Source organism: Choloepus didactylus, chromosome 4 (genome assembly GCF_015220235.1).
Source record: "Choloepus didactylus isolate mChoDid1 chromosome 4, mChoDid1.pri, whole genome shotgun sequence".
In the NCBI taxonomy this organism is placed as follows: Eukaryota; Metazoa; Chordata; class Mammalia; order Pilosa; family Megalonychidae; genus Choloepus; species Choloepus didactylus.
The window spans coordinates 153,268,219-153,295,631 of NC_051310.1; the positions used below are offsets into that span (position 1 = coordinate 153,268,219).

General features: G+C 36.8%; 1 protein-coding gene and 1 pseudogene across 1 annotated transcript; both read left to right on the forward strand.

Annotated features, from left to right (window-relative positions):
* Positions 1 to 3,186: 3,186 nt before the first annotated feature.
* Positions 3,187 to 4,343, forward strand: LOC119532927 (annotated as a pseudogene).
* A 20,376-nt stretch (positions 4,344 to 24,719) lies between these two features.
* LOC119532222 (olfactory receptor 11G2-like) lies at positions 24,720 to 25,762 on the forward strand. Its single transcript, XM_037834423.1, has one exon. It carries the CDS (start codon positions 24,815 to 24,817, stop codon positions 25,760 to 25,762), a length of 948 nt encoding a protein of 315 aa, XP_037690351.1. The 5' UTR covers positions 24,720 to 24,814.
* The last annotated feature ends 1,651 nt before the right edge of the window (positions 25,763 to 27,413 follow it).

Below are 27,413 nucleotides of genomic sequence, written 5' to 3' on the forward strand. Positions count from 1 at the left end.
TACTGTAGAAGTACAGGGGATGAAAGAATGATCTTCTGAATATGGAGGGTGACAGTCAAAGAGAAGTGCATAGATTTGAGTTATACTTTGGAAGCAAGCATATCTTGCTGATGAATTGGATGAGAGGGATAAAAAAAAGGAAGAGATAGAACATTAGAACATGCAAAACCAGAAAATAGGAAGTTCTTCAACATTAACTACAGCATTCAAGATGTTGGAAATATTTCGAAATGATAAACAAAGTGATTAACTTAAAAAAAAATATTTTGGAAACACCCTGCAAAACCCTTTGATTTAAAACAGACAAACTACAATTAGAAAAGATTCCTTTAACTTGATGAGAATCAAGTGTTTGTTTTGTTTTGCTTTTTGTTTTGTTTCTGAATTGTTACTAAACTTGTCAGCCTAAAATGATTTTTTTTAACTTTCAGCAATTTAAAGCCCTAAGTCACCTTCACATGTTATATAGCAAATTTGCCTTTGAGTCATTCCTTCCAGTCATTAGTAGTTAATGTACTTTCAGGCCTCCAGTATTAGTCAACAACCACATTAAAAAAAAGAAGTAAGAGAAGAAGAAGAAGAAGAAGAAGAGTGCTTGGAGAAATGTTTGCTTCAGCAAAGGCCACATTCTGAATATTTTCATCCTGAATGAGAATACTATAAAGTGATGAAAGACTACATTATTTTCTATGTCCGGTTTCAGTTCACCCTCAAAAGGGATGAATATTTCCTATCAAATTTCATCTCAGTTCCCAGTCACAATACTTTAAAAGCAGGGAAATAGAAGACAATCAGTCAATTAGAAAAGGGAAATTTATGGTACAAGAACAAGAACCTGTTCCTCCCACAGCTGAGGCACTGAAAGTCATGAGGTAATACAAGTTCAGACAAAGACAAGCAGAATCTTGGAAAATATTATTGGCAGCATGAGTCCCCCCATCACAGAAATCAGACAAAATCCAGAACTACATCTATCTCACAGAAAGAAGCTTTTACACACATTTTATAAGTTCCAAAATATTAATAACTTTGCTAGTCCCCTTTCACTAATTTCCTTTCTCTCCCAACAAAACATAATCAATTACCTCTCCCCTGACATCTTCTGCCATTTGTCCTGAGACATCTTTCTGTTTTTTATTCTAATGGACTATTCAGTCTCCCTCATAATTATATTAAATATTCAGTCTCCTTCATAATTATATTCACACTCAAAAATAATCTGATTGATTGGTTGATTGATTGATTGAAGTAATATTCTATATAGCATAAATAGGGGAAAATAGGTATATTAAACAAGTCCAAGGTCTGAGTCCAGGATTATTTAACAAAAAGTTTTTAACTCTGGGAAATGGAAATCCATTATACAGATGTACAACCATCCAATCTCATTTCTGCCTTGAAGTGCTCCAATCTGTATTGGGAGAGGGAGCAAAAATGTAGTTTTCTTTTCAAGTTTCTTGCTAAATCTACTTGAAAATATCAATAATATCAGGTTCCACAGTTTACATAACTGAAAAACAGCATTGGACTTGGCAGACTCGTATTCTGAGCCAAACAATCAAAGACCCGTTTGTTCAAGGCCAGATTAATGTTAATCCTAACCCTCAACTATATCTACCCGGGCTGGGTAACTGTTATGAGAGAAATGAGATACAGCTATTTTCTATGATTAATTTGAATGTTTTACTTATGAAGTAGGTATAATTGGATTACCAAATTGCATAAATCAACAAGTTAGTTAACAACCTCAAACAATAGTCTCAAGATTTCCTTGAGTCAGATTTGCCCACAAGTAGCTGTGTTGGTGTGATCTCTTTCTGGAAAGTGAGAAAGTGCATTTATTCATTCATTTTATAAATATTTATTGAAAGCTTTCTAAGTTCAAAGCTTTATGCTAATCTTCTTAAAGTAGCACCTCTGTTAAAGTAACTTCTCAGATAAACTTATTTCGAACCTGTGACAAATATGTTTGAAACTTGCTGCTCAGGGAGAGGTACTGAGGGACTCACTTCAGAGACTTCTCTCCTGGTAGAAGCATTAGAAAAAGCAAGAGGTACAGTAAAGGAAAGCCTGGTTTAAGTCATAAAGCTGGTCATGACTCAAATCGCACCTAGATGGACAACAAACTTCCCATAAGTACTGTAAATTACATCATGTGTTAAAGGGCTCTCCTAAATCAGATTTAGGAACAATTTTCCCTCTCACTTCCAAAACACTGTCTCTTGAGAGCAGAACAGTTAAATCAGTGCCTACTGTGATCAAAAGCACTTCCAAAAACAGAACTGACCCAGTGTGATATTATCAGAACAAAGAAAAAGATAGAAGCTATTGAAATGCAGTCTATATGTTATTCACCAGGCTCTGGAAAATAAAGACCTTAACCTGTCATTAAAAATGATGTTGAAAACCAGAGTTCTCATATAACTTCCAGCAGAAGTGAAAAATAGTGCAATAAATTATGGAAAACTGTTTGGCTGAATCAACTACAGTTGAAGGTACACATAACCTATGACCCAGCCTGTAGAAACACACACACATGTGGACCAGGAGAAATGCACCCTATAGTCATAGCAGCATTATTCCTCATAGCCCCAAACTGGAAATAAACAAAATATTCATCACTAGCAGAATGGTTAAATAAGTAGTGGTTTATTCTTACAATGCAATACTATTGAGCAGTTAAAAAAAAAAAAAGACAAACTACAGATTCATGCAACAACATTTCATGCAACAACATGAATTTCACAAACTTAATGTTGAACAAGGAAGCCATCCACAATATACTACATATCACATTTATATGAAGTATACATACTTAGGCCATTAAATTATAAAGGAAAGCAAGGAAGTTATCATCATAAAGGAAAGGCGAGTATTACAACTAGAAGCACAGGGAGACAAAAGATAGTGATTAGGTTGGAGCATGAAAGGAGCTTCTAGAGGGCAATTGATACTCTGTTTCTTGACCTCTGTGGTAGTTACAATGTTGTTTTCTCTATAATGATCTATTAATCTGTATATTTATTACAGACAAACAACTAACCCAGGACAGTATTTCAGGATGAGCTAAAAACAATAACTATTGAAATGTAAGTGTTCACTGCATTTATTAGAATGACTTAAATATATTATCTAGATTCCCATCCCTCCTTACACTATTTTTCAGTATTTGATAGTCTTTTTACAGCTCACTGATACATGAAAATCTTCAACACCAGCAACAATTCCAGCACCCTCACTGGTTTCATCCTCCTGGGCTTCCCTTGCCCCAGGGAGGGACAGGTCCTGCTCTTTATGCTCTTCTCTACTGTCTACCTCCTGACCCTCATGGGGAATGGTTCCATCATCTGTGCTGTGCGCTGGGATCAGAGACTCCACAGTCCCATGTACATCCTGCTCGCCAACTTCTCCTTCCTGGAGATCTGGTATGTCACCTCCACTGTCCCCAACATGTTAACCAACTTCCTTTCTGACACCAAGGTCATCTCCTTCTCTGGGTGCTTTCTCCAATTCTACTTTTTCTTCTCCCTGGGTTCTACAGAATGCTTTTTCTTGGCAATGATGGCATTTGATCAGTATCTTGCCATCTGCCGGCCTCTCCACTATACTGCCATTATGACCGGACATCTCTGCACCAATCTTGTGATCAGCTGCTGGGTACTTGGATTCCTCTGGTTCCTGATTCCAATCATCGTCATCTCCCAGATGTCCTTCTGTGGATCCAGGATCATTGACCACTTCCTCTGTGACCCAGGTCCTCTGTTAGCACTCACCTGTACAAGAGCTCCTAAAATTGAGTTGACCAGTTCCACCTTAAGTTCTCCACTTTTATTTATTCCATATTTCTTCATCATGGGGTCATATGCTCTGGTCCTTAGAGCTGTGTTGCAGGTCCCTTCAGCAGCTGGATGAAAGAAGGCCTTCTCCACCTGTGGTTCCCATCTGGCTGTAGTTTCACTTTTCTATGGCTCAGTGATGGTCATGTATGTGAGCCCAACATCAGAGCATAAACCTGGAATGCAGAAGATTGTGACTTTGTTTTATTCTGTGGTTACTCCACTCATTAACCCCTTGATATATATAGTCTGAGGAACAAAGATATGAAACACACAATGAAGAAATTGCTGAGAACAGAAAAATGAGAGTCAAAAAGATTCAAGAGAGCAGAATTTGTTCTCAGCTTCTTTTGGTTAAAAAGAAAACTAACATCACTCAGAAAAGTGTTCATATTTTTTAAACTTTGTACACCACAGTGTTTTTCATATTTTCTAGAATTTACAGGCCTACAAGTGTTCAAGAAAATGTACTCCAAATCCCTAATTTTACAATTGATAGACCTGTAGATTGAAAATTTTGATTGACTTACACAAGGTCATAACTTAGGACAAAGCAAATTTCTCTTTCACCCTTTCCACAAGAACAAATTGTCCTTACTCTTCTAATTGAGCTTATAGTTCTATGCTCCAGAACATCTCCCAATTACCATAAAGAAAAGATTAATATCTTTGATATGCATAAATTTTTTAGATCAATAAGAAAAATACCAATTGAATTAATAGAAAAAGTACCAAACATATGAAAAAAAGTAAACAGCAAAATTTTAAATATGAAAACATTCTATTTTATTCATAATTGGAAAAATATAAATAAAACTATCATATATCTCTATTTTTCCTCTCAAATAGAAAATTAAAAATAATGTTGAGAAAAACAATATTCTTTTTCCATAGCTAGTAGAGCAAAAATTGGTTAAAAAAAAAATTTTTTTTTGGAGGGCATTTCACCGATAGCTATCAAAATTTATCGGACATTCCCTTTAACCCAGCAATTTCTCTTCTACCTATTTATCTCACTGATATACTCACACATGATAAAAATTGTATATGTACTAGAATATTCACTACAGCCTAATACAATAGCAAAAGATTGGAAAAATATAAATTCCCATAATTAAGGACTGATTAAATAAATTACTGCACATCCATAGAATGGACTACTATCTAGATATTAAAAATGAGGAGGCTGTACATGCTTGCTGATATGAAACTATATTCAAAGTAGATTACTAAGTGAAAAGCAAGGTGGAAGAAAGCTGTATCTTGGGCTATCTTTCATGTGAAGAATCATTATGTAACAATCTATATATATGTTTAATAATACTCAGTATCTTTCTTGATATAAAGAAGAACCTGGTAATAGCAATTGCTTCTGGGAAAGAGAATTGGTTGGCTGGGGACAGGAAGAGAAGGATGCTTATTTTCACTATATACACCTTTGTGTATTTTAAGTTTCATTCCATGTTCATGTATTATTTAAATGACCCCACCCCCAAATTTAAAATTAAATTTAAAAAAATATTTCTCTATGAATTTAGAACCAAGAAATGTTTCTTCTCAATTCCTTAATTCTTTAGGATACTAGAAAGAGGGCTAATTGTTGACAGAAAATCAAAAAGAAAGAAACTGACAGCCCCTACGTGTCATATCACTCAAACTCTTTAGTTCTGTTAGGACAAGGTAAGAAATGTCTTCATTCCCTGAGGACCTATGAAAATATACAAAAAATTGAAACCATCCATATTTTTAATAATTGTCATATCATCTTCCTCCATGATCATTTTGCAAATGAAGTAACTAAAACCTAGACTGATTAAGTAAATTGCCTAAAGCTAAACAGTTAGTGAATATTGAGCCAGGATGAACTAAAGAGTCCTGGCTCTAGAAACCATGCTATTAACTATTGTGTTATTCTGTCTCCTGTTGCTAGAATATCATATTTGAGCTCCTGAGCTAAACATATTGTGTACACTATCTCTTTTAGTCCTCACTACAATATTTTGTGAGCCATCACTATTTTACATATTTCACAGAATGGAAAGCAAAGGCCTGGAGAGAATAAATAACAACCTTGACCAAGGCACATTCTACTAATAACTGGGAAAGCCGAGACTCAACCCAGATCTCTCTGAATCCAAAGATCATACTCTTCATCACTATTAATTTGATGTCACAGAATTATATATTGTATTGAAAACTGACAAATGCTCTCAATGTGCCATCATAGGGAAATATTATTCAGCTATTAGAAAGTATTTATGGGAAATCACTAATAAGAACTTAAGTGAAAAGCACAGTATAATATTGTAAATACAGTACAACACATAGCTGCAGGAAAAAAATCCAGACTTCAGGATAAATTTACCAAAATATATAAAATGGCAATGTTTGGGAAGTAATATATTAGTCATTTTTTCCTTCTTATTCCACTTCTCTGTTTTTTCCTAATGTTTCTACATCAAGCAATAGTAGATTAGTAATAACGTTGACTCTATAATAAATTATTTTAAAAAAATAATGATACATCTGGTTCAGAGTTTCCCAGTTTAAAGGAACTGATATACCTTAAGGGTGTTCACTCATTATAAAACCTCACTCACAATGCAGCTCCTTAATTGTTCTAACAAAGGTTATATTCATAGCTTCAAAAACATATTCTTCATTTTCTCAAAATTAAATTAATAGAGAGCAACTAAATCACTTGAGAAGGTGAAGGCAGGAGCAGAAGGATTGAAAAGTGATCACCTGTAGTGGATGAAAGAAGAGAAAAAGACCTGTTGGCCCACCCAGGCTTCATTTCATCCATCTCAGTACAATACCAAACATGGAAAGTTTCCTTGAGTGTGATATTAGCTAGCAAGATATAAATCAAACTGCAGACATGGTTATTGATGTTTCAAACTGAAGACTGTTAACAATAACATTGTATGTTTACTTATGCTTCATATTCCTGAGCAGATGCGCCCTAAAAAGTTGGCAGATTTGTTTACATTCCATTACTATTTATCTTACAAAGTGTAAATGAATTCCTAGAATAAAGTAAGCAGGTCTGCAAAATATAATACAAATCACAATTAATAATCCAATCTATTCGTTTAAATACAGATATACACACACACATATATATACTATGTATGTATACAAATATTTTTGAGAAAATATGAAAAATAATTCCCAAGAAATGTCACAAAACTTAAATAGTTTACTGAAGACGCTTTCACATTTCACTTAGATGATATGTATATATAGCCAAGGGAAACATGTTTTGGTTTAGAGGAATGGACCTCTCTATTTTTAGAATATAACTCTTTTCCTATTTCAAGGTAAATATCTTTTAGAGTCACAAAATTTTTATTCATTAAATATTTTTATAAAATATCTTATCCATGACATCTTTTTCATATTTTTTTCTTCTAGAATATTAATGTTAATTTTCCCATGATAAATACATTGTAAATTAGGACATTCTTTTACACTGAAATACTTAATGCTGAAATACACTAGCATTGAAATAATTCCCTAAAGCTTTTCTCTATATTTTTGCATTTTTTTCTCCTTATTATCCTCTTTAGGACACAGTCAAATCATCATGAAAATTGAATTTTATTTCCAAATATTCAAAAAGACTACGGGCTTCCAACTGTGACCTAGAAACCCCCTCACCCACAAAAAGGCAATAAATACAGGTTATCTGATGAATTTTTTGCAATTTTTTATGTTGAAAGAATTTCAGATTTACAGAAAAGTAGCAAGAATAGGAGAATATAGAACTTCCATATACTTTTTACTCAGATCCCAAAACGTTAAAATTTTACCACAGTTGATTTATTATGCTCTCTCCCTGTCTGTCTGTCTGTATTCCATATATACTTCCAGAGAGCTACTTGGAGACATCTTGTCCCTTTATCCCAAAATTCTTCAGTGTGTTTGTTCTAAAAACAAGGATATTATCCCACACAACCACAGAAAAATTATCAAAATCAAAAAATTTACATTGCTATAATATTATTTCCTAATCTACAGACCCTATTCCTATTTCTCCAACTATTCCACTGATATCTTTTATAGCTGGGGGGAGGGGATTTTTTTCTGGTCCAGGATCCAAACAGAATTACAAATTGACCATTTTTAAAATCAGATGGGTTTTCCAGTGTTTGTAAACCCATGAAAAACTTCAAGATTCCAAAGTATATTTCTAAAAGCAAAGTTATTTTTCTACAGAATTCTACAGAAAGGAATTTTTTCTTCAAAGTTAAATTTTTATATTTGAAAATTAAAGTAGTTGCTTTCTATACGAATAGTAGGATGAAGTAAGAACCATTGAATTCTAAATGATAAATGCTTACCAGATTCTACTCAAGACTTTTAAGAGTTTTGTTTCTACAAGAAAAAAAATTAAAACACATTATTATTAGTATTGATTTGAGCTCATATGAAACATAAATTGAGCTGCTGGGTTTGTATAAATTCATAATTAACAAGAGAATAATATAATGTAGTTGCATATATTTATAGCTACAAAATGTATGAAAGTATATATTTATATTTAAGTATTTAATAATTTAAAAAAGAATAATGAGAAACAGAGATGTTAGTTGCAGAGTGATCTTTGCCTCCCATTAATAATAATTTATTGTTATGCATAAATGTCTAATTTCATTCTTAAAACTAGGTGATTGGAATTATGAAAGAAAAGAAAGAATACCATTTAGATAAAACAGTACCAACCTTTTTGAGGATTTAATTATTATTAATGTTTTTCTTTTGTATCCTTTTTTGTTACCAGTTTCCCATATGACATGTGTACTTTTAAAGTACTCATTTTTGGAAATATCAATTCAGGCCACAGGTTTAATGAAAGTTCATTAATATTTGAAATGGGTTTTCTCCTTCTAAACATTATAAATGGCAATTAGGTGCCTAGGTCAGCACACAAAATCCTATTAACCCATAATGAACACGCTCATGGTATCAATGTATTCCAACACAGGCATCGGGAGTGGTGGGAAAGGCAAATGAAAAGGAAGAAAGTTAGGTAGAGCATGCACAGATACTCCTGCATGCAATTAACTTATAAACCCGCTACACCAGAATGTATGAATTCAGATCCATGGGTGTATTGCTCCACAGAAGTGGGATCTCTTCCTTTTAATCAGAGTCAGGGTGTTCTCTGATGCCTTTCAGAGTATAAAATGACTCAGCCAATAAATAGCATCTGGAATCATGTGTGTGCACACAAGTACAGCTGGAGCATAAGAGGGAAAGCACAGGAAACTGAGAGGCTGCATTGCAGGGGCTTTATTGACCAGGCTCAGGACTTTGGGTTTTATGTTATGAGCAGGGGGGACATCAAAGGTACTTAAACAAAAAGTGAGATGTTTAAGGCAAAAACTCCTTTCAGGAGTGTGAAGGGACAGGAGATGAGTAGTGCCAAAAGTCCTGCTGCTTTGTTAGGGGTAAAGAAACCTTGAAGCCCAAGTCCCAATTGCAGCTTCTCTGAGTTGCTGCCATGGCTCCCCTTGCCAAGAGTGAACTTGGGCCTCACGTGTCCGAGAGAGGCGGTTTCTTCAGAGGAACTGTTGGGACTTGGAAAGATCACCAAGGACCAAGGTGATCCTGGGAAGACAATGAATGGTTCCTGCTGAAGGCTGAGGTCCCTCAGCCCATCTCCTCTTTCTGGTAGGGACAGAGAGATCTGTAACCAAACCCACAATTGACACCACTCATCAGAAGCCAAAAAAATACTTTCCATACAGACCCTTAGCCTGGGTATGCCTGACAGAATTTCCCTTGGGTACAAAATAGGCGTTATGAACAGTTTGGTGATAGATTGATGAATCTATTGATTTCAGCTTTAACCATCACTGAAAGATTTAGTCCAAATAAAAGGAATTACTTCCTCCACACTGGGGAAAAAAAGTAGAAATGAAAGCACAAGGGTCTCCAGAGAAGATAAGGAGCGAGCAAGAGAATAACTAGCACAGAGCTGTCTCCTGGCACTGTTCTCCTTCTAGAGGCAGTAAATGAATCCTCAAGGAGCAAAGGACAGGCTCTGCTTATAATCCTGGATCCTCCAGCAGACTGGATCCTCCAGTCAGTGATCTTCACCCCAATCTATTTCCACATCTTCTCCCACAGCTGATAATTGCAAATATAACTACCTCTGCTCTCAGAAAAGCCTACAAGAAACTGGCTGAGGAGCTTCAGTTGAGATTCTCTTTCTGCCTTCAGGAAAGAAGGTAAGATAGTGCTTAGAGGAGCAAAGACATCAAAATATAGCTGAAGAATCTACATCTCTGAGAAAAAAAACTCCTGTAAATATCCTACACTTATACACAAAATATCTAATATTTATATGTCGGATATTTATCAGGTGCTTCCACATGCATATCTTACTCAGAAGTCTTCATAATAACTTTTAGAAGAAAGCACTGTTACCATTTTACATTGGAGGAAACCAAGAAAAAAGAAATAACTGGTTTATAAAAGTTCCCACTACTAGAAATACAAGAATTCAAACCCTGGACTCCGAAGCTGTGCTCCTCCATGGGGCTCCCTCTCTGGGCCAACTGAGGCAGGGAGCATTGCTGATTGGAGAATTTTCTGTACTGACTGCTGAGAGAAGTCAATCAGTGAGGATACTAAGACTTCCACTCCACTCTGACTTTGGGGACCCAGCATTAGGGGGAAATGGGAAAAGCCCACATCTCACCTTGCATATAGAGCACAAGCATCCTGACTTCTAGATGCTAACTCAACAAATAAAAAAAAGTGAAGTTTGATTGCATTGTTTTATTAATCTCTTGGGTCCAAGAGGCCTGTATGCATAGAAGCAGCCTTGAGGCCCCTACAATCACCTTTCCACTACCTCAGCCACAAGGCTTTCTGCACCCATTCAGGGGGAACCTGCCAACTTAGACTGTGGCCAGTTAACACAGCAGCTGCTTTGTACACTTCGGAGCTAACTGACAAAAAGTGAATTAAAAACAGCCTAGGGGAAATATTTTTACCTTTACCTATACTTTATTAGGTTTAGCATAAAAAATTTTTACACATTTCCTATTTTATACTTGAAGAATTATCCTGAAAGGAAACGATCCTGAATTTGGTACCTTGATATATGATTAATACAATATCTAGCAAGAGTTTTCACTCCAGGATTATATGAATCCAAAATATCATTTCTAGAATTACTAGTCTGGCTGTCATGTGTAATCCAGGGATGGATAGGATTAAGAATTACGTAGTTGAACTACCATTTTACATTTAAGAAATTAAAACCCAGAGATGTTAAATAACAATGCTAGATCCATAAAGCAAGTTAGTTTTTTGTTTTTCATAAATCAATAGAATTTAGAATCCAGTCTTTCTACTCTCCACCCTGCTGCCCACCCTTAAGTGTCTGGAGAGTAATTGGCTCAATTCATCTGTTACAAAAATGTTTACTCTCACATAACTCCTTTCAAATGAATTTCCTGAAATCTATATCAGCACTCTAATAACTTCAGGAAATATGAAGCATTTCTTAAATATATTACTGTAAATTTTTCTCACTTTTTTTAAGGTTCACACAGTGTGAAAATTACTTTCATATAAATGATATTTTTAAAGTTTGGAACATATTTCTCAAAACACTTTCTGTTCATAGATTAAAAGAGAAAGGCTTTTATTTTCTTCATTATAATTCATGTCTTTCCCAAAGTTTCTATGATGAACATATTTTTCAACCACAAAAAAATGTTCAATGGCAACAGCTATTCAGTTACACAACAATTTATCAAACAATTGTTCAGTTATACAACAACTTATTAAACACTAATATGTGCCTTACACTGAAATAAAAGAAATTAATTCAAGGTCCCTGTCCTCATTCAGCTGGCAAACAGAGGCAATAATAAAGAAAGAAAATAATTTCAGATCTTGAAAAGTACTAGGAAGAAAATAAAGAGAAAGTTATGCATAGAGAATGGCAAAGGAGCTCACATAGTGTGTTCAAGGACGGTCTCCCTGAGAAGAGAATACTTGGACTGAAAACTGATCAATGAGCTTCAGAAGACAGTTCCAAGCAAAGAAAAAGCCTAGAGCACAGAACCTGATCAGACGAGGACTTTGCTTATTCTAGTACGGAAAGATGGCCTGTAAATTAGATAAATGGGAAGAAGGAGAGGCAGACAGGAGAAAGGGAATAAGGAAGGGAGGAAGCTGGTGAAGTAGGCAGAGGCCAGATCATTCAGGGGCCTATGTGCCATAAAATGGAGCTTGGGTTTTATTCCAGGTCACTGAATGTTTTTAGGCAAAGAGATGACATGTGCAGAGCTATTCAGTTACACAACATGTAAAGTAATTACAGGTAAAACAGGACTCATTTCTGCCATTTTAATATTTCTCTTTTTTGTATGTCTTATGTTTTGTATGTCTTGATCTGATTTCCATTCATTTTTAAGAGGTCACTCTGGGTGCTGAGTGGAGAATGGGTTGCAGAGAGGCAAAGGCAGGAGCAGAGAGATAATTCAGGAGGGCTTTATAGGGATCCAGAGAAAGAATAACAGTGGCATGAACTAGGGGTCGTGTTGGCTTCCCTTGTTAGGACAAATACTACATAATGGGTTGGTTTAAATGACAGGGATTTATTGGCTCACAGTTTCAGAGCCTAGAAGCCTTACCTTTCCCCAGACTGGTAACACTCTGACTGGCTGGAATCCTTGGGTTTCATGGCTTTTCCATCACATGGCGACATCCTCTCTTTTCTCTTCCAGGTTCTATTGACTTCTAGCTTCTGGCTCCTCCCCATGACTTTTTTCCCTGTGTCCTTTTTTTCTTTTACTTACAAGGACTTCAGCATATTGGATGAAGACCCATTCTCATTCAGCTTGGTCACACTTTTAACAAATAACATTTTCAAAGTTGCTATTTACAAATGGGTTCACACCCACAGGACCAGGAGATAGGACCTGAATATGCCTTTTATAGGGGACATGATTCACTCACCAACAGCGGGTGATATATTTTGGAATTAGAGCTGTCAAAAGAAACAAAGTCACTAATATTATTATTACCAAAGCTGTGGGTTTATTGAAAGAGAAATTGCTCCAACTGGGGGTGTAAGAGTCTCAAAATGGTGAAAAGTTTACAGTGGTTTACATAAGCAATTAGGGGATTTCAAGTGAGAAGCTATAATAATTTTTTAAAAGTTCCTATTCCTTAAAACAGCCTTTGGACTGGATGCAAGTACACAGACACCAGCTGAAGAAACACATTTCATGAAGTAAGGAATAAAGAGAATTGTTAGAGCTCAGAAGGGGCTATTATTCAAGTACAAGTGCTTTGACAAATGAATTATTGATGAACAGAAGTTTTAAAAATTGCAGTTCAATTGGAGAGTTTAAATACATAATGTGGAGAATTATTTGAGAATGCAAAGAAACTTTAAAATGCATAACTTTGTGACATATGTCAGTACTCTGTAATGTATGTTTTGTGTCTTTTGATACATGTTGCTTTTAAAATTACATTCAATCTTAATTAGAAGCAATATAACAAAGTGAATAATATTTTATGTTATCTGTAAATTGGGGATAATAAAATATCTATTTCTTAGTGTTGTAAAGTTAAATGAAGCCATGGTTTTGGTTCCTACAGCTTTGGTTTATTTCATAAACTCAAAACACATAAAAATTAAAAGAAAGCTAAGAAACCATCAGCTCAAGTTCTAGAACAAGTGGCCAGAAGAAATGATATGGTGCCAAGTGTACACTTAGCATAAGCAGCAGGGTCTGTAATTCCAAGCCTCGACTCTTCATATAGTGCTCATAGTTATTTATCATGGTGTCTCATGGTTCTACATAGAATTCTCAATTTGAAAGAGGGAGGGAGGGATGGATAAGTAGATAGATCAAAGAAGGAAGGAAGGAGAGAAGGAGGAGGCAAAAAGAGTGTGAAGGAAAAAGACAGGGAAAGAAAGAGAAACATAAGACATACAAAAAAGAGAAATATTAAAATGGCAGAAATGAGTCCTGTTTTATCTGTAATTACTTTACATGTTAATGGATTAAACTCTCCAATCAAAATGCACATTGGCAGAATGGATAAAATATAAAAATATCATGAGCCAATTATATGTTGTTTACAAGAGACTTACCTTAAACTCAAAGACACACAGTGGTTGAAAGAGAAAGGATGTGAAAAAAAACTATATTTGCAAAATGCAACAAAAAGAAAGTTGGTCTGACTAATATTAGAAAAAATACACTATAAACACATAGGCACCTAATACCAGGATCCTAGTACATGCAACAAACATTGACAGATTTGTAGAGAAAAATAGAAGTTGTACATTAAGAGTAGGAAACATCAATACACCACTATCAATAACTGAGAGAACATCTAGACAGAAGATCAACAAGGAAATAGAGGACTTGAACAACACTGTAACTAACTAGAACCAACAGACATCTACAGAACACCTCAGACAACAACAGCAGAATACATATTCTTCTCAAGTGTACATGAAACATTCTCCAGGATAGTCCATAAGTTAGGTCACAAAGCAAGTCTCAATTAATTTAAAAATGTGGATATCACACAAATTATCTTCTTCAATCATAACAGAGTGAATCTTGAAATGAATAACACAAGACCTGGAAAACTCACAAATATGTTGAAGTTACACAATACACTCTTAAACAAATAACATATCAAAGAAAAACTCACAAAAGAAATTAGAAAATACATTGAGGCAGATGAAAATGAAAATACAACATACCAAAACTTATGGAATGCAGCAAAGCAGTGCTCAAAGGGAAAATTATAGCTCTAAATGCTTATGTTAAAAAAGAAGAAAAATCTCAAATCAGTAACCTACTTTCATACCTACATTAACCATAAAAGGAAGAATAAACTGAACCCAAAATGAGCAGAAGGAAGGAAATAATAAAAATCAGAGCAGAGATGAATAAAATAGAGAATTTTAAAAGTAGAAAAATCTATTTTTAAAATACTTTAAATCTATTTTAAAAATAGAGAAAATAAAATGTGGCTCTTTAAAAAGATCAATAAAATTGACATACCTCTAGCTAGACCAACAAATGAAAAGAGAGAGAAAATACAAATAACTATACTCAGAATGAAAGGGGAGGCATTACTACCAATTCCACAGGAATAAAAAAGATTTTAAGAAGATGGTATGAACAATTGTACACTAACAAATTAGATAACCTAGATGAAACAGACAAATTCCTAAAGACACATAAACTACCTACACTGACAACTCAAAAAGAAATAGAAAATCTCATCAGACCAATAACAAATGAAGATACTGAAAGAGTAATCAATAATCTCCCAACAAAGAAAATTCCAGGAACAGATGGCTTTTGTGGTGAATTCTACCAAACATTCAAAGAATTAGCACCAATCCTTTTCAAACTTTTGCAAAAAAAAACTAAAGATAGGAAACATTTCCCAACTCATTCTATAAAGCCAGCATTACCCTGATACCACAGCCAGATAAAGACATCACAAGAAAAGAAAATTACAGACCAATATTGCTTATGAATATAGATGCAAAAATCTAAAACAAAACACTAACAAACTGAATTCAATAACACATTAAAAGGATTACACAAATAACCAAATGGGATTTATCCCAGGAGTACAAGCTTGGTTCAACATAAGAAAATCAGTTAATGCAACATACCACATTAGCAGAGGAAAGGAAGAAAACTTCATGATCATCTCAATTGATGCAGAAAAGGCAAATGACCAAATTCAATACCCTTTCTTGTTTAAAAAAAAAAAAAAAAAACACTTAGAAAACTAGGAATAGAACGGAAATTCCTCAACATGTTAAGGGCATGTATGGAAAACTCATATTAACATCATACTCAGTGATAAAAAGACTGAAAACTTTCCCCCAAGGTCAGGTACAAGACAAGGATGCCCACTCTCACCACTGCTATTACAACATTATACTGGATATTCCAGTCAGAACAATTAGGCAGGAAAAAGAAATAAAGGGTATCCAATTTGGAAAGGAAGAAGTAAAACTATCTCTATCTGCAGATGACATGATTTTATATGTAGAAACTCCTAAAGAACCCACAATAATGCTACTACTGGCAATAAACTAATTTAGAAAAGTGGAGGTGTACAAGCTCAACATGCAAAAATCACCTGTGTTTCTATATACCAACAATGAGTAATACAAAAGGGAAACCAAGAATTCCATTTATAATAGCATCAAAAAGAATAAATTATCTAGGAATAAATTTCATAATGGACATTAAAGACCTGTACACAGAACTACAAAACACTCCTGAAAGAAATTAAAGAAAATCTAAATGGAAATACATCCTGTGTTCATGCATTGGAAGATTTAATATGTTAAAATGTCAGTACTACCTACCCAAAGTAGCCCTTTTTGCAAAAATGGAAAATCCAATTCTCAAATTCATGTGGAATTACAAGGTACACCAAATAGCCAAAGCAATCTTGAAAAATAACAAAGTTGAAGGTTTCACACTTCCTGATTTCAGAACTTACTACAAACCTGTAGTAATCAAAACAATGTTGTCCCGGCAAAGGTATAGGCACGTAGACCAATAGAATAGAAATAAATGAGAAATAAACCCACAACACTATGGCCAACTGATTTTTAACAGGGGTACCAAGTCCACTCAATGAGGAAAAACAGTTCTTTCAAAAAAATGGTGCTGGGAAAACTGGACAACCACATGCAAAAGAATAAAGTGGACCCCTACCTCACGCCATATACAAAAATGGATGCAAAATGAATCAATAACCTAAATATAAGGGCTTAAACTATACAACTCTTGAAGAAAACATAACCTTCTAGTAAGCAATGGATTCTTAGATTTTACACTAAAAGCACAAGCAAAAGAAAATATAGATATATTGGACTTCATCAAAACTTAAAACTTCTCAAGAAAGTGAAAAGACAACCTACTGAATGGGAAAAATAGTTGAAAACCATATATCTGACAAGGTTTTAATATCCAGAATCTATACATTTTAAAAAAAACTCCTAGGACTCAACAACAAAAAAAACAAACAACCCAATTTAAAAATGGGCAAAGGACTTGAATAAACATTTCTCCAAAGAAGATATACAAATTGCCAATAAGCCCGTGAAAAGATACCCAGCATAATTAGTCATCAGGGAAATGCAAATGAAAACCACAATAATATAGCACTTCACACCTACCAGGAAGTCTATTGTTCTTGAAAATGGAAAGTAACACATGTAGGAAAGGATGTGGAGAAATAAGAACCCTCCTGCATTGCTGATGGGAATGTAAAAATGGTGCAGCCCCTATAGAAAACAGCTTGGTGATTCCTTTAAGAGTTAAACGTAGAACTACCATATGACCAGCAATCCCGCTTCTAGGAATATACCCTAAAGAATTGTAAGCAGGGACTCAAACAGATACTTGTCCACCAATGTCCAAAGCAGCATTATTCACAGTAGCCAAAAGGTAGAAACAAACCCAATATCCATAGACAGATGAATGGATAAACAAAATGTGGCATATACATAGAATGGAATATTATTACCCATAAGAAAGAATGAAGTTCTGAAACATGCTTCAACTTAGATGAACCTGAAAACATTACACTAAGTGAAATAAGCCAGACACAACAAAGACAAGTATTGTATTATTCAACTTCTATGAAATATCTAGAATAAACAAAGTAGATTAATGATAACCAGACCCCGGAGCAGGAAGAATGGGGAGTTACTGTTTAATGTATCCTGATTTTCTGTTCATAGTGAAAAAAGTTTCAGGTTATGGGTGGTGGTGATGGTAGCACAACATTGTAAATTAATGCCATTGCATTGTACACTCAAAATGGTCAAAATTGCAATTTTAGTGCTAGAGCCATGATTCTAAAATTATAAACTTTTTTAAAATAGCTTTTCCTGTGTATCCTCACTGGAATTGCAATTTTAAAACTATATTTTCATATGTTTAATTGCCAAACTTTTTTATCAGATATTGTTGGCTTTTAACATAGCCCTTGAATGTAATAAAAAATAGTCTCTAAGAATTCCACATTTTGTAGAAAATCAACAAGACCATTTTAAGTTATATCAGCTCTTGGCCTATTGCAAACTGCAACTGTCTTTAGACATCACAAAGACAACATCATACCATGCAGTTTGGTTACTGACAGATTATTATCAGATGTTGACCAGAGCTTATTAGTGAACACTAGACCGAGTGGCTATACTAATCTAGATTCATAGTTAGCATGAAGAAAAACAGAAAACTTGTCCACATCTAGACTTTTTCAGCTTTTACTACCAAAGGAAAGGAGATGGCAGAATCAGGTGAAATCAAAATATCTTGCACGTCCTCCTAAAAATTGGCACTCTGGAGCATACTGTGGAGAAAAGATATTTTTAGCATTTTTAGAGCTAAATTGCTGTTCCTTTTCATAAATGTTCATGATTGACCTTTCCAAACAAAGTGAATAATCTTAAAACACACACACACACACACACACACACACAAAATGAAAAGCACCCACCTGGCAATCAATATTCAAGTTGCCAGTAAGTTTAATTGAAAGTTCATTGTTTGAAATTTGAAACAAATTTGCTCTTCTAAACAGTATTGCAAGTGGTGTTTAGGTGCTTAAAGCTCATGAAAGTCCATTTAACCCATATTATATCTGCCCATATGTCTTTGTTGGTCTCCCCAGAAATTAATTCAGACCAAGGATTCCGGAGCAAGTAGTTCATTTTGGAGATGAAGGAAACATTGATAGAGGAGTAGAAAAGTAAAACAAGTAAGAGAAAATACCCTGTGGGTAACTGGAGCTGAATCCCTCTGGAGAGCCTTGGGATCCAGAGTTGTTGAGCAAAGGAGCTGAAATATTTATATACCAGACTCCATCTGTCCATGACTGAAGGTTTCAGCAGAGGGGGGAGTTCATTAATTTCCCAGCGCTTCTGACTTGCCAAGAATGAGCAAAAAAAGCAGGTTTCCCGATCAGAAAATGCCGTTAGGGAAGAAATGCTGATGTGGGCAGTTGCACTGGAGTGGAAATAAGGAGGAGTTGTGGAAGGGATGTAGACAGGGAACCGATGACATCTGTTACACTGTATTAACCACTGCCAAGAATTCCATGAGAAAATACCAGGGTAGAAGGCAGCGATGTGAATGCTGAGTGGAGAAATTAAGAAAATAAAATGGGGGGCTTAGAGGATGCTTAAATTAGCTCTCTACATCTACATGAGTAAGTGAATCACCCCAGGTCTCTCACTTCCCACGACTTTACAAGCCCTGTGCCAGCCATCAATGCAGAATGTTCTTTCATGATTTTCAGAGGGATAATAATTCACTAAGCAAAAATCTAGCAATGCTCATGTGTGTCTGAGCAGCATGGTGTGGCTGTGACATAAGGACATCTGCAGGAAGTAGTGGAGGAAAGGGTAATAATAAGAAGAACAGGAGTTAAAGCTCAGTTACAGGGAGTCCTGTAATTTAAAAATTTCCCAATTTTTAATCTTATGCTGTGGGCAGAGGGAAAAATCAAAGTTGCTTCAACAAGGAAGTAAAAAGTTTTTGCAATGTAACTTCTTCCACAGCTGTGCTAAAAGACCTGGGCCTCTGTTGGGGATGAGGGAATCTTGGAACCCAACCCTCAGAAGTACCTGCTCAAGAGGCGGCATGGAATGCCCTGCTCTGGGCTCCCTTGGGCCTGGGGAATGTGCCCTGAGAGGCAGATGCTTGAGACTCAGAAGTTCCAACCCAAATGAGAAAGAAAATGATCTTGAAGAAAGCCACAGTGATCCTGGAAGAGACTGATTCCTGCTGCAACTGCATAGCCCTCCATGACCAAAGTCTCATCTTACTTCCCGCCCTTCTCTTCTTTCTGGAAAATCAGAGGAGGATCTGCCCCAAAACCCGTAATTGATACCACTCACTAGAGGCCCAGTGTATAGCTTCCTGCATTGCAGCCACCTTGACCTGTATTACTTTGATAGACTTTCCCTTGTACACTGGTAAGCTCTCCGAGTGAGCTTGGAGATTGAAAGATATATCCCATGCCATCCCTCAGGAGTTCAGTGCTGGAGAAGGTAATGTTTTCTACTCTACTGGAAAACAAAGGCAGAAGTCGTCAAGGGTCTCCAGGGAAGACAGGCCCCAGGGCAAGGGAAGAAATAGCAGGGAACAGTCTCCTGACACAGTTCTCCTTCCAGAGGTAATAAATTGATCCTCATGGAGCAGAGAAACAGGGCTCACTCCCTGGAGGCTCTGCTTATACTTTTTCTATCCTCCAGCAAGCACCAAGAGATATTTACCTTATTTCTGCTCCTTCACTCCTAGGTGGTATAATATAGAGGAAAACACCTTTCCTCTTCAGGAAAATCAGAAACGGTCAGAGAAACATCAGGTTTGGTTTCTTCTCTTGTCCATGAAAGGAGATGATATAATGCTTAGAGGAGAAAATAATCATAAAAGAGTTAGAAAATCTACTACCCTCTAATAATGCTCCCTTTCACTGTGCTCCAGCTACAAGTTATATGGCTACTACGTGTCCTATACAAGGCACTTCCAATATGTTGTCTCATTCGGAGTCCTCAATGCTTTGGTGAAAATGCTGGTATCCATCTTACAGATGAAGAAAATGGGAAATAGTTAATATAATTGATTTGACGTTTCACTTACTAGGCTCATTACTCCAAATTCATTGCTTTTTACTATACCTTGGCTGCCTACCATTGTTCATAAATAGGAAACTGTTCTTGTCATCAAGGGCTTTACAGAGATGGGACAGACGTGACAGTCTCTTGTCCAGACCCAGTGAAGCAGATGGTTGTGCTGCCCTGAGAGAGGGCCAGTAATGCTTCCACTTCTTTTTGCCTTCTTGAACTAGCCTTGGGAAAAAAGTAAAATATCTTAGAACTGTTTTTCTCTCATGAGATAGGTAGAACAGGACCTGACTCTCCTAGACTTGATCTATCCAAATTTTTCTGATACATAATTGGGTCGGGGCAGGAGATGAGGGGTTATGGTTTGTTTTGTTTTGCTTTGTTAATGAACTAGGTCCAAGCAGCTGGGACGCACACACAGCTTTGACACAACTGCACCCATATTCACCCTTCCTCTGCCCAGCACCTTCTGCAGCCAGTTCAGGGGACTCTTCCTGCCCTTGGGACAGCCCCAGCTCGGACTTGTACCACGTAAACACAAGGCTGCGCTCTGTACAGAGGACCTAAATAATAAAAGGTGAGTAAGAATACAGCTTTGTAAGAAATATCTCTTTTGACCTGCTGTTAACTTAGATCAAGCATAAAATGGTGACAGCACCTAGAGAATCATTTTTCCTACTCTCCTTGTTTCCCAAGGCAGCTTTGTCAGATTCTCAGAGTTGGAGAATTTCCCAGAGAGGGAGCTGGCCTGGAACTTTGGGCTCCAGGTATAAGTGAAAAAATACCCAAATAATGTTTTCATCTGAGAGATAAATGTAACCAAAATCCCCTCTAGATGTAGAAACTCTTGATATCATTCGTACTTGCAGAATACCTGGAATGGTAATAAGCATTTTATATTGAATATGAATTAAAATCATATGATCCAACTCCCTTTTCATATATAGAAAATGAAGCTTCTGGAGGTTAAAATACTCTACTAGAGTCACTAAGCAATTTTTTGCAAAACTGAGCCTTCTCTCCTATTCTACAACCAGAGGGGCAGAACCATAATTAACTTTAGTAGCAAGAGAGGAAACTGTCTGGAGTAAAACATGTTCTACCACCCAGAATATTCAACCTCCCATTACTGCTCTTTGAATGGAATTCCCCTGAAGCCTAGGCCAACATCCTGGTAGCCTCAGGTCATTTGGAGCCTTTATTGTATATTTCATTTCCTCAATTTACATCTCACAGGCTTTTAAAGCTCAAATGAAGTAATTGGTAAATAACAGGGTAAACAATCTATTATTTAACAAATATGTACAGAATACTTACTATACTATCTTGCTCAGACTATGCAGAGCCCTGGGAATAAAGAGTGAACATAAAGAATAAGAGCAAAGACCCTGGATCAGGAAAGAACTTGGCTGTTTATAGAAACTAAAAGAAGGCTGAACTGTTGTGGGGCAGAGGAAGGGTGTGAGAGTATGAATGTGAAGGGTATGTGTGTCTGTGTGTGTGTGAGTAGAAGCAAATCCTGGTGGCTTTGGAAACTCATTTCAATGTCTTAGCAGAAGCTGACCCAGTGGGTCTGAATTAGTTCAGCAGAACAGGCTGATTCCAGCTGCTGACTTACAGCCCCCCCACCCCACCCTGCCTTACTATCAAGGCCACAGGTTCAACCAAGTTGCTTCTGGTGCTCCATAGTTGAATGGGTGGTTCTTGCTTTCCTGCCCCTGTCAATGGGTAGAGCAGGGATCAGCAAACTATGGCCAAAGGGCCAAATCTGGCCTGCTGCCTGTTTTGGTGTGATGAGCAAACTAAGAACAGATTTCACATTTTTAAATGGTTGAAAAAAATCAATAGAAGAATAACGATTTGTGGCACTTGAAAAGTACATGAAATTCTAAGTTCAATAGACATAAAGTTTTTTTAGAACATAGTCACATATGTTCATATAGACATTGTTCACATCTGTTTTTTTGCATTGCAACAGCAGAGCTGAAAATTTATGACAAAACTATATGACTTGCAAGCCTAAAATATTTAATAAAAACTTTGCCAACCCCAAGTTGAGGGTATTAGAGGGGTCGAGGCCCTCTCTACTGAAATCCATGGTATGTGGGATCATGAGAGCTCTGGGGATGGTAGGCTTTACTCCTTTGTTTGTCAGTTTCTATCCAGTGAATCTTATTTTATATTTGCAGTGCTTATGTCAGTGGAGTGTGGTTGCCCCCTTGCATAACAGATTGTATGTGTGTGAGAGACAAAGACAGACAGAGTCTGATTAATATTAGAGTTTGACTGATAGTAATGAGATGAGGTTGGAGATGTTAGGAGGGGCCAAATCAAAGATCACAATTTTGAGATTTTATTTAGTCCTAAGTGCATTGGGAAACTAATTAGAGTCTTGTGCAAGGGAAGGGAATGATCTGATTTTCTTTTTCTAAAGAATCACTCGGACAGAGGCATGGAGAACAGGAGGTCAGTGAGGACAGCACCACAGTGGCCCAGAAGAGAACAGATCATGACTTGTAGCAGCAGAGATGGGCAGAAGTGGGTAGACTCATTTTAGAGACAAAACTAACAGGATTTGCTGATAAAGTAGATGTGATGGTTAAGGAAAGGGAAAAGATTCTATGTTAAATTAAGTTTCAGCAGAGAGAAAAAAAAAAAAAAGAGCTCTTAAGCAATAAATCCTAGGGGTTAATTATAAGATTGTTGAGTAGATGTTTACTTCTAAAAGGAAATTTCAAAAACACAAGCAAAAAAATAAAAAAACCCTGGTTAAAAAAAAAATACCTAATCATTGTCAGTAACAGTTATTCATTATTCTTAGTTTGTCATAACATTCCTCTCATTTGGTACTAGACTTACAGGCCTTTTCAGAGTTCGTCAAGGACCTTCACACATCCTAGCACAATCCTTCTTTTGTGCTGCTGTTCTTATTCATTAGTAATCAATGGCTCATGGGACTCAACATAACTTTGTAAACACTCTACAAAGGCTGAGACATGCTTCAGAAAGGCAAGATGCTTAATGTTCTTGATCACACATGAATCTGGTGCTGAGTGACTTTTTAAAAAAGGTTAAACTATTCTGCTGTCTGCTTCCAACTCCTCTTGATGAAAGATAAATATGTAATCTCAGGTACTTACTGAGACCCTATTCAAATAGGGTCCTAACACAACACTCTTAAGTAGCCACATCTATACTTAGGAAGAAATAATCAGCTTCTGCCACCACCTTTTGCCCTTGAGTCTACAGAACTTGGATATTCCCAATGAAAAAATTATTAGACTCCCTAGGTCCCTGTACTTCAAAAAGCAGAACTATGGATTTAACATAGCAGGTGTGTGTGCAGACAGAGTACTTTCTTTATGTTGCTCACTTATGCACTCCTTTACAGAGAACTGATTCCCAGGCCAGAGTGCATGACTATTTGACAAAGATGTTCTAATTCATTTAGAACAAAGGAAAGGCAGTGTGCAGATATTCAACCTTCAAAAGCCACTCTCCCTGAGAAGCCCCCAAGCAGTATCTGGGGTTCAGTAGTTTTGGTTTTCCATCCCCTACAAATCCACTGCTATTTAGAGTTCTGTGTAATCAATAATATCATACTTCCATAGTCTACACTACTGGAATAGAATTATATCTATAAGTCAAGACTGGACTAATTCCTATTACCTTCCAGACAATCGCAGACCTGTTTCAACACGGCCAGTTGATAATTCTTTCACACTGGTCTACTGTGGATGGCTGGATTGATGTTTTAACACAACAGAAACTGCTACAGCTAGTTTCCTCTAACTGATTTGACTGTATTACCCATGAAATTTATGGATAACATTATTAAATTAATGAATGAATCATTTAGTTTGAAATAAGGCCAGTGTCAAAAATCACATGAAACAGGGATTCAAATGGTCCACGGTGCATGGCTACACAGTCTCACTTAGCTTCTGCAAAAAACAGATCCAATAATGTCACCTTTACTGAAAATGGCAGAAATTCTATTTTTGTGATATGTCTGTGTATATCTCTGTGTATTCTACTAAGCATAAAGTCTAATTTTCAAATATTTGAACAACACTGTCCTTCAAGAGCTTATCAATTCTAACCAAAAGTTTTATTAAGTCTACAGTGAAAATCTGTATGAGAACAAACCCAGAAAAATATTTCAGTATTAATGTAAAAGAGTATCTATTGATATATGTATTTATTTTCTTTCCCAGGATGATTTACACAAAAATCTGCATCCCCATCTGTCTTTGCACTATCATTCAATAACTACTGGTCCTTCACAGTTCACAGATACATGAAAATCTTCAACACCCCCAATAAGTCCAACACCATCACTGGTTTCATACTCCTGGGCTTCCCTTGCCCCAGGGAGGGACAGGTCCTGCTCTTTGTGCTCTTCTCTACTGTCTACCTCCTGACCCTCATGGGAAATGGTTCCATCATCTGTGCTGTGCACTGGGATCAGAGACTCCACAGTCCCATGTACATCCTGCTCGCCAACTTCTCCGTCCTGGAGATCTGGTATGTCACCTCCACTGTCCCCAACATGTTGGCCAACTTCCTTTCTGACACAAAGGTCATCTCCTTCTCTGGGTGCTTTCTCCAATTCTACTTTTTCTTCTCCCTGGGTTGTACGGAATGCTCTTTCTTGGCAGTGATGGCATTTGATCGGTATCTTGCCATCTGCCGGCCTCTCCGCTATCCGACCATTATGACTGGACATCTCTGCACCAATCTTGTGGTCAGCTGCTGGATACTTGGATTCCTCTGGTTCCTGATTCCAATCATCATCATCTCCCGGATGTCCTTCTGTGGATCCAGAATCATTGACCACTTCCTCTGTGACCCAGGTCCTCTTCTAGCACTCATTTGCCAAAGAGTTCTTGTGATAGAGCTTGTCTTCTCCACCTTAAGTTCTCTGCCCGTCATTAGTCTCTTTCTCTTCATCATGGGGTCATATGCTCTGGTCCTGGGAGCTGTGTTGAGAATTCCTTCAGCAACTGGGAGAAGAAAAGTCTTTTCCACCTGTGGTTCTCATCTGGCTGTGGTTTCACTGTTCTATGGTTCAGTACTGGTCATGTACGGAAGCCCAAAATCTGAGCATGAAGCTGGAACAAAGAAAATTGTGACACTGTTTTATTCTGTCATGACCCCACTCCTTAACCCTGTGATATACAGTCTTAGGAACAAAGACATGAAAAAAGCCCTGCAGAAATTTCTGAGAATATTTAAAAAGTATTAGTCAAAGAGACCCTTGGGCAATTACACACACACTTACCTTCATTCTTGTTACAAATTTCAGGGCATGGTCATAGAGGGCATGAAGACTAATTGACTTTCAGGCAGGAAAGTTTTATTTGAGCAGCAGCAGGGTGCAGGTTGGAAAGAAAAGCGCCATTACCATGGCGGGGGTCTGAAATAAAGCTTCAGCTCACTCAAGACAAAGGCAGAGCTGTACTTATGCTTTGCTTTTGGGGACGGTCATTTGGTCAAGATGGACAGTGGTTTAGCTGATGGTTTAAGTGATGATTGGACCTGGGGGTCTGGCAGAGTGAGAATTGAGAAGGAATGGCATTGAGCCAATGGAGAAGTGAGTAGTGGGTTTTATGCCCTTTTAAGGATTGGAATGTATATAGTTGGGGAAAGGGGGTTTTGGGCAACATGCAGTGGCTGATTACCAGGAAGTTTTGCACAAAAGGCTTGTCTAATGTGCCGTTTGTCAAAGCCTGCATTTGGAGTGGAATTTTCTAACAATTCTCAGGTTAAAAAAACAAAAAGATGTCATTTAGATAATTGTTCATACTTTTATTGACTCAAAACCTGAATCACCTTGAGTCTGTTTCTATTAACTATTCTTGCTTTTGCTCATTTGGTCCTCTTTATTATCTTGCCTCAATTTTTTTTTTTAATAGAATGTTGACATTGTGTTTACATTGTAAAGACAATGGATATAGTAAACCCATGAAGATTATGCTTTTTCTAGCAGGTAGATAGCACAGAAAAAGGCAGATCACTTTGATCTCATTCAAGGATTATTTTTAGTGTTTTACAGATGGTCTATGTCAGTTTTGCTTTCACTCCCCGGGTGTGGCCCTTACTTGTGGAAAATGGCCTTTCTGTGATGTCCACTGCAAGCTTGTACTGTTTACAGGGTCCCTGCAATGCAGCAAGTCCTGGCTTCCTACTTTCATACTCCTGGTACCCCGTAACTCCTGATACCTCTCCTAGGCTATTTAGACTCCCATTTTCTGCTTTCCGCTAAATTTCTTTAAGTATCATCTTGCACATGAACAACTTAGCAATCCAAAAATGCCTTGGAGAGAAATTGTATCTGATTTTAAGTCTCACATCTCTGTGGTCCTTCTCTCTCTAAGATTTGTTCCTCAATCCCAGATGCTTTGGCAGCCACAAATTCCAAATCCTCTAGCTCCTCGTGTCAGTGAAACTGTTTTTGGTTCAGACTTTATACCTGCCTCCTCTATTCTCTCCTGCATTCCTCCACATCCCCTACTCTCCTCACCCAGTGAACTCTCAAATGTCCTCAGAGAAAAGCGCAACACGAATGTGGAATTTACCTCTTTGTTCTTTCCTTGTTCTTGGGATTGAAGCCCCTGAAGTCTTGCTTGTGTTGCTTGCTCTTTAATGCCTTCAAATGGGCATTTTATGTATTTTGTCCAGATTTTATAGCTACCTTTTGCAGAAGGGTTAGTTTAATACAAGCTACTCAGATATGTCCATTCCAAACATCCTTTCCTAGTATATTCAAGTTCCATACACTCTCACTTCTTCCCTCACTTTCAGAAGATATTCTTGTAACACTTGCATGTAAAAAAACACAAATCAGAGAGACAGGTGGACATAGGGACTGGTGTAAACACAAGTCTGAGATGCAG

Bases quoted from the DNA above. Each gene is read 5' to 3' on its own strand.
- LOC119532222 (XM_037834423.1), top strand. From the start codon at position 24,815: ATGAAAATCTTCAACACCCCCAATAAGTCCAACACCATCACTGGTTTC.